Source organism: Phalangium opilio, unplaced genomic scaffold, assembly GCF_054372755.1.
Source record: "Phalangium opilio isolate 3A_F unplaced genomic scaffold, DU_Popi_V2 ptg000002l_1, whole genome shotgun sequence".
In the NCBI taxonomy this organism is placed as follows: domain Eukaryota; kingdom Metazoa; phylum Arthropoda; class Arachnida; order Opiliones; family Phalangiidae; genus Phalangium; species Phalangium opilio.
The window spans coordinates 8476871-8484389 of record NW_028324144.1 but is presented as its reverse complement, the minus strand read 5'-3'; the positions used below and the strand labels follow the sequence as shown (position 1 = coordinate 8484389).

Genomic DNA, 7519 nt, shown 5'->3' with positions numbered 1-7519 from the left:
TGGGTTAATGTTGTTGTTGCAGCTTATATGGGGGGCCTCTTTTTCCTATAATCTGAAACGTAAATGGGTGTCTTTCTCAAGGATCCCAAGCCTTATATGGGTGTCTTTGCCAAGGGTCCCAAGCCTTATATGGGTGTCTTTGCCAAGGATCCCAAGCCTTATATGGGTGTCTCTCTCAAGGATCCCAAGCCTAATAGGGGTTTCTTTTTCTGGGTTCTCAAGCCCACTGTTGATCTTGACAGTTGTAGGTAGCTCAATCTGGACATTGTAGATCAAGTAGTTCTATTTGGGCTACCATAGTACCGTTCAACTTGTAGCATATATGTGGACTTCATTTTGTAGGATCCTAAACCTAATATGGGTGTCTTTCTCAAGGATCCCAAGCCTTATATGGGTCTCTTACTCTAGGTTCCCAAGCCTAATAGGGGTATCTTTTTCTGGGATCCCAAGCCCACTGTTGATCTTGACAGTTGTAGGTAGCTCAATCTGGACATTGTAGATCAAGTACTTCGATTTGAGCTACCGTTCATCTTGTAACATATATGTGGGCTTAATTTTTCAGGATCCTAAACCTAATATGGGTGTCTTTCTCGAGGATCCCAAACCTTATTTGGGTTTCTTACTCTAGGTTCCCAAGCCCACCATTGACCTTGTAGTTGAAGTTTCATCTTGTTACTGCAGATCTTGAAGTTTCAAGTTGCACTTGTAGATTCATCTGGAATTCTGTTAATTACTTAAAAAAATATGATTATAACATTAGATCATGTTTTATTGCGAGTGAGAGCATCTTTCTCTAGGGCGCCAAGCCTAATTTGGGTTTCTTTAACTAGGATCCCAAGCCTAATATGGGTTTCTTTAACTAGGTTCCCAAGCCTACCATTGACCTGTAGTTTCATCCAGACAACTGTTGACCTGTAGTTTCATCCAGACAACTGTTGACCTGCAGTTTCATCCAGACAACTGTTGACCTGCAGTTTCATCCAGACAACTGTTGATCTTGTAGCTTCATCCAGATCAATCTTGATCTTGTAGCTTCATCCAGATCAATCTTGATCTTCTAGTTTCATTAAGAATAATGCTGATCATTGAAAATTTGAAAAATTGGATTGAGAAGTCAGATGATCTCTTAGATTCTAGGTTATTTAAAATGTAAACATATTCCTTTATGATAAGAATAGTAACATTCTCGATAACTAGCGCTGAAAATGGTGGAAAATTTCTCATCGCCAAATGCTAAATCCAGTTGAGTACCACCATCAGTTGATTGCTTCAAGTTAAGACCTTGTAAAAGTTGAAACCCATTATCAGAGAAGAAATCGATTAGCTTCTTGGTTTCAAGAGATGATGTCTCAAGAAGGTTAATGTTGAAGTCACCAACAATGACGCTGGGAATATCGTCATCATAATATTCCGCCACGCATTTCCCAATACCATATATTATGTCGCGAATGTTGCAAGCTGGGGAAGAGTAAACTGCTAGTACAGAAAGGCGTAAATCATTTAACGATCCATCCAGCCACAAGCATTCAATATGAGAGGTTGTTGTTGGTTCGGAAGTGTACATACGAATTCTGGTGTGAGTTACAGTTTCTTTGATATAAGCTGATACTCCATATGGTTTTCGTCGAGACTGACGAGGAAGGCATATACCATTTAGCTCCGAAAACCCAGGAATTTTAAAATTGTCAGTTTCTTTGGCCCAGGTTTCCACAAGAAATATCATATCCGATTCCATTATCTTGAGATCCGAGGTTACATCTTGTAAATGACAGTTTAAAGACTGTACGTTATGCACATAAATAGACATTTTTTGATCCAAAATAGGTAGCATCAACGGGCAATCTTTTCGAAGTCGCTCCATCTCTAAGGCAACAGAGTCTTTACTTTTAACCACTGGGTTAGGCGCCGTGAACTTTCCCACGATGAACAAACCGTTTGAAGTTTTGGCTCTACTACAAGCGACGTATAACTGAGGCCTTTTCATCTTTCGCTTTTGATTAAGATGAACAACTACTTCGGAATAGGTGTCTCCTTGGCTCTTGTGTACAGTAATAGCTTCGGCAATTACTAGAGGATACTGCTTTCTTGAAACGTAGATGTTTTTTTGTCCTGAACGTCTAGTGAAACTTCTGACAACCTTCTCAACAGGCGTCCATAATTCATTAATATTATTGGCTATCATTAATCCTTGAGACTGGGCTCTAGTCTCTTTTCCAGTCTTGTTATCGTTAAATTCAATCCAAACTCGAACGGGGACTTGTTCACCTTTTTGATTTTGACCATACTGTATTTTTCTTAACCTTCCAGTTGCACCATTTACTAGACCATCGGCGGTGTTCAAATTATTGGTGATCATGTACCTGATACCAACCATTAGGGTTAATTCTCTTGGTAAACCGCTGGTTTCTTGGGGTTTCAAGGTTTTTACGGCTTCAAGAATTCTTGTTTTGATTTCATTGCTAGCGTCACCCGTAGCCGAGTCAAATGCGACAGAGCATATCTTTTCAGCATTCCGTGAACATAACTTTGATTCATTGAACGCATTTACTTCATCATTTGTTGCAAACAAATGAAGGGCTTCCAGAGGTAGAGGCCTTGAAATAGATGTTTCCAGGCTTCTAAACAAGTCAACGTCGGCGGGTGTCATCTCTCCCATGGACATTCGATTTAAAGCCATAGCGAATATTTTGTCATCTTTCTGTCTCATAATTTCATCAAGCTCATACAACTTAAATTCCTCCCACAGTGGACTTCCAATTAGGGCCGCATAGGGGTTGTTCTTTTCTTTTAAGGGCATAAATGTGTAATTATCCCCAACAGGGGGTAACTGGTTGAAGTCTCCCACGAGAACAACTGAAATACCACCAAAATGCTTTGGAGATCCGAAGATTTGTTGGGCTCTTACATTAATATAATTGAAGATTTTGGCTCCACACACAGATATTTCATCTATTATCAGAAGTTTCAGGCCTAAAAGTGAACATCTTTTTCTGTTCAAAGTGTCGTTGTCCAAAGGATTCATCTTGCCAGAAAATTGATTTGTTGGCAAGTTAAAGGCAGAGTGAAGAGTGACACCATCAATATTAAAAGCCGCTTTCCCGGTGAATGCCGTTCTTAGAACAGATAATCGTGATGGATCGGCACCGGGTTTATTCTTTTCATGCCTGGATACGGCTTCAAAAATGGCTTGAATCAAGAGACTTTTCCCAACACCAGCACCTCCTGTTATCAGAATCCTCAAAGGTTCTTCTTGAGATGTTTTGAAATGATTAAGTACGTAGTAGAAAATTTCTCGCTGCTTTAAATTTAGTTTTCGAAGCATGCTGTAATATTCTTCATTGTTGACAAGAGTAATTGTTGGAGTGAAGTCGGCAGCACTAGACTGTTGAATATCAGAAGTTACGTCACAAACGGCTTCTTGAAGAGAGTTGACAAAAAATTCCGGGTCATCCAATGTGAAACTTCTATCACGCTCGTTTTGATGTTCAATCATAGGTTGAATGTTTTGAACGTCATTTGAGTGTTGGTTTTCTCTTACTTCTTGAATCATTTGGTCCAGATCCAAGTCATCAACTTCACTTATAAATTCCCTTCTAGCTTCAGATATTTCCTGCTTATGGGCTTCATAAATTTCTTCTACGTTAGCTTCTAGCAATTCGGTTTCCTCACAACGCCAAGGTAAAAATAACATAATTTCAACTCGACAGTAGTTTTTGAGATCTTTCACCATACTGTACTTTTTGAATCTGATTACTTTAGCCTGCATCCTTTTCCTGACGTATCCTGAAGAATCTTTGAGCTCAAGAGACGTTTCCACAGAAGTCGTTTCAACTTCTTGGTCTTCATCTTCGTTCAAATTTTGGGTTCTCCTATTGCGTTTGGTTCGGGAAAACTCATACCATGAGGCGAAAGTGGCTAGACTGAGATTTTCCAGTTCATCGGGTCTCGCAATGTAGTGCTCGATGATTCCATCGGAAAAAACGTTAGTACTATCATCAGGCAATAATTCCAATTCAGATGGTCTTTTCAAAATGTGTACCCTTTCTTCAGGGGGTGAAGTGTTTATGAAAATATAAGCACGACTGCTCCGGCAAATTGGAATGGAAAGTAGTATGTAACAGCATTCTTGGGCACTAATTTCTTCACAATGAATAAACTTATTAGCAATAACTTTTAATCTTTCTTTTATACCACTGCCTTTATTTTTCGCTTCCTTGATTGCCTCCCTCAAGAGCTGTGACATCCCCTTTTGGGCTTTGCCGATGTAGGAAACTATATACATGAGACAGGCGTAAGGGTCTAGGACGTATTGAAGATCCATATTAGCGTTCCATAACTCCAAAATCTTCTTGTTGTATGGATTAATTCTTATTTCCTGCGGTGACCTTTTCAGAAGGACAGTGAGCCTTCTAATTGGATAAGTTATAGCTGCAATATATTGCTCTTCCGTTATGTTCAGCGTTTCCAAAAATTCTTCAAATGTTTCCGGTGCAGTTTCGACTTTCAAATTCTCGATAGCATTTCGCACCAATTTGCTTAAGGCTTCAACCTCTTCAACGTTTTCGTTTTCATCACGCTTAGAAGGGTCGTAAATAAGGGTTCTTCCCATTGGCGGAAAAGGTATGCCAAAACGACACGATGACTGTCCACTATCGTTCTTCTTACGACAGGTTTTGGAATGCTTGTGAGTTTGCAGCTTGACCAAGTTGTTCCATTTTTCACTTCCATCCCCTTTCGAGCAGGTAATGTTGGAATCAATGAATATGATAACCTCTTCTAGATTGGAGTTATCGCTTCTCAATTGTGGGGCGTTTTTATTCCATAGTAGAATATGGGCGTGTGGTGATCCCCTCATTTGGAACTCTATTCTAATGTAGTAATCATCAATGATTCCAATCGGTGACTCCTTGCTTCGCAGAAACTTGAAAAATTCTCTCAAACGATAATCAAAATATCGGCTGCAGGTGACAGGGTCCTCGTTGATAAGCTTAGCTCTCTCCATAAATCCCAAGGTTTTTACATACTCTTTCGCAGTTTCTCGAGGGTGCCCGGCAATGACGCACAAGGACTCCAAAAGCTCTTCCCATTTCGTCTCAGCGGCACTCAGAGTGAGGAACCACGTAGGATTACCAAGTTGGCGAACCATAGCCAGAAGATCTTTCTCACGCTGTTGTAAATAGCCAGGGGAAGATCTGACGCTTTCTAAAACTTTGTAACCATCATCGTGTTTCACCAAAGAATCCAAACTTCCAGGCGCTGTTAATGCTCCCGCTGTGTATGCTTGGCCAGCTTTGGACTTGGTTTTCCTCATGCAAATATTAGTAGCGCTCCGTAGTTTTGACGATACTAATTTAACATAGGAATAAAATATTTTTGGAATACTAGAGGCACAACGCCTATCGCTGCATCTGAACTCCCATTTTATTTGCTGTGTGTACGTTGCCTTAGGTGGTAGCTTCAAAGCTTGGCCAGCGTAAATACTCGGGAAAGAAAGGTATTCGGAGTCCTCATCATAAAGAATTGATTGTGGTGTCTGCCCTTCTCCAGGAGCATAAGCAATACTTTCAATCTGGGGCGTAATTAGATCTTCAGATGAAAGCAAAAGGGTATCACTGTTGCCATTGTTCAATGCTGTTTCTTCATCAATTTCGTCCCATTCCTGGTCGCTGTCAGGTGCTTGTTGAGGTTCTACAGCAGAATTACTTGGTTGATCTGTACCAACAGGAGGCGTGTGCTCCACTTCAGTTGGCATATCTTCCTCATTCGATACGAAATTATTTAGTTGATCTGTACCAACAGGGGGCGTGTGCTCTACTTCAGTTGGCATATCTTCCTCATTCGATACGAAATTTAAACTATTAGATTCGCTGAACTCCAAAGCCACTTCATCTGGAACTGTAACTTCATGTTTCAAATACAAAGGAGTTGTTATTAGAATCTTTAAAGCATCCAGTATTTTTCTGGGACGAACTGTTTCAAACATATAGTGGTGTTGATATTCCTTCTTCCTCATGAGTTTAATTTGAATAACTTGAGTGTCAGTGGGGCCTCTGGGCAGAATTGAAACAGAAGAGTCGATTGAAACTGGTACATTTACGACATTACCGCGAATGCCTCTTTGCTGATCAACTCCTAGTTTTCTTATTTGCATAAACGGTAATCGCGGAGAAATCATTCTACATTCAAGTTCTGTAAGATCTTTCAACTCCATGGGCAAATCAGGAAAAAAATAGCCGTTTTCTCTAGAGAGTGGTGGTACTTTCCTTCTAGAAACGTAGCTGTGGCAAGAACCACACAACAAAATATGCGACGGAAGCACTCTCTCGTGTACTCCTTCAACTGACAAGTATTTCACCGACTCTGTTTTTTTAACAGAAGTACGGAAAAATAGTCCAGAACAGCATTCGCATTTATAATCTGGACCATATGATATATTTTGCAGATAGGCGTTTTCGAAATATTGTGAGTGTTGTCTCCTAATCTGCCTTGTAGCGTTGTCCCTCTGCATTTCGGCTTCTCTATAGTTGGGATCTTGACGCCTGACAATTCTTGACAGATTATCTCTCTGGTTTTCGGCTTCACAGTACACAGGATTTTCACGCCTAATTTGCCTTGTAGAATTATCTCTCTGGATTTCCGCCTTAGCATAATCCATATTTCCTCTTCTTTTCTTCCTGGAAAGATTATCCGTTTCTAACTCAGATTGAGCATAATTTGAATCTGTGCGCTTTTGTCTCCGTTTCAAAAGATAAGTTGATGGTTCCTGCTGAGTTAAAGAACTCTGACTAGTTGATGGTTCCTGCTGAGTTAAAGAACTCTGACTAGTTGATGGGTCCTGCAGAGTTAAAGAACTCTGACTAGTTGATGGGTCCTGCAGAGTTAAAGAACTCTGACTAGTTGATGGGTCCTGCAGAGTTAAAGAACTCTGACTAGTTGATGGGTCCTGCAGAGTTAAAGAACTCTGACTAGTTGATGGGTCCTGCAGAGTTAAAGAACTCTGACTAGTTGATGGGTTCTGAAGAGTTAAAGAACTCTGACTAGTTGATGGGTTCTGAAGAGTTAAAGAACTCTGACTGGTAGAAGGGACCTGACTAGGAGGAGATTCTAACACCAACTGCCTCTCTCGCTTCTTTTTGGCCGCATATCTCTCTAGTCTTCGAGCTTTTTCTCTTTCTCTGTATTCTGGATTCAAACGTAGCCTTCTCATCTTTTCCGCTGATGTTTCTTTCACATTAGATGCCATTTCTGAACTCTCTCGTATTTGTATAACAGCCGAGTTAAACGGCACAAAGTCAATTTTGATTTCAGACCGTTGAAAATGTCCTAACTTAGTTCATGACTTGTTAGATATCCTGAAAATAATCTTAGTTTACGCGTAAATAGGCCTAACTAATAATAATATATGACAAAACTACCCGTTCAAAGAAATACTTACTTGAAATTAATTCTGAAAATAAACTATAATTAGTGGTAAATTAATAGGCCTAATAAAAAAATGAGAACTATGGTAACAAAATTC

The 7519-nt window shown here is 40.0% G+C and overlaps 1 protein-coding gene across 1 annotated transcript; it reads right to left on the bottom strand.

Annotated features, from left to right (window-relative positions):
* Window positions 1-1138: 1138 nt before the first annotated feature.
* On the bottom strand, window positions 1139-7243 carry LOC149718637 (uncharacterized). Its single transcript, XM_089860956.1, has 2 exons — window positions 7088-7243; window positions 1139-6799 (listed from the first exon to the last, which is right to left on the bottom strand). The coding sequence occupies exons 1-2, from the start codon at window positions 7241-7243 to the stop codon at window positions 1139-1141; spliced, it is 5817 nt and encodes a 1938-aa protein (XP_089717082.1).
* Window positions 7244-7519: the final 276 nt, after the last annotated feature.

Coding starts and splice junctions, on each gene's coding strand:
- LOC149718637 (XM_089860956.1), bottom strand. CDS start 7,243: ATGGCATCTAATGTGAAAGAAACATCAGCGGAAAAGATGAGAAGGCTA. Junction 6,800..7,087: donor TAGAATCTCCTCCTAGTCAG/GTCCCTTCTACC, acceptor TTAACTCAGCAG/GAACCATCAACTAGTCAGAG.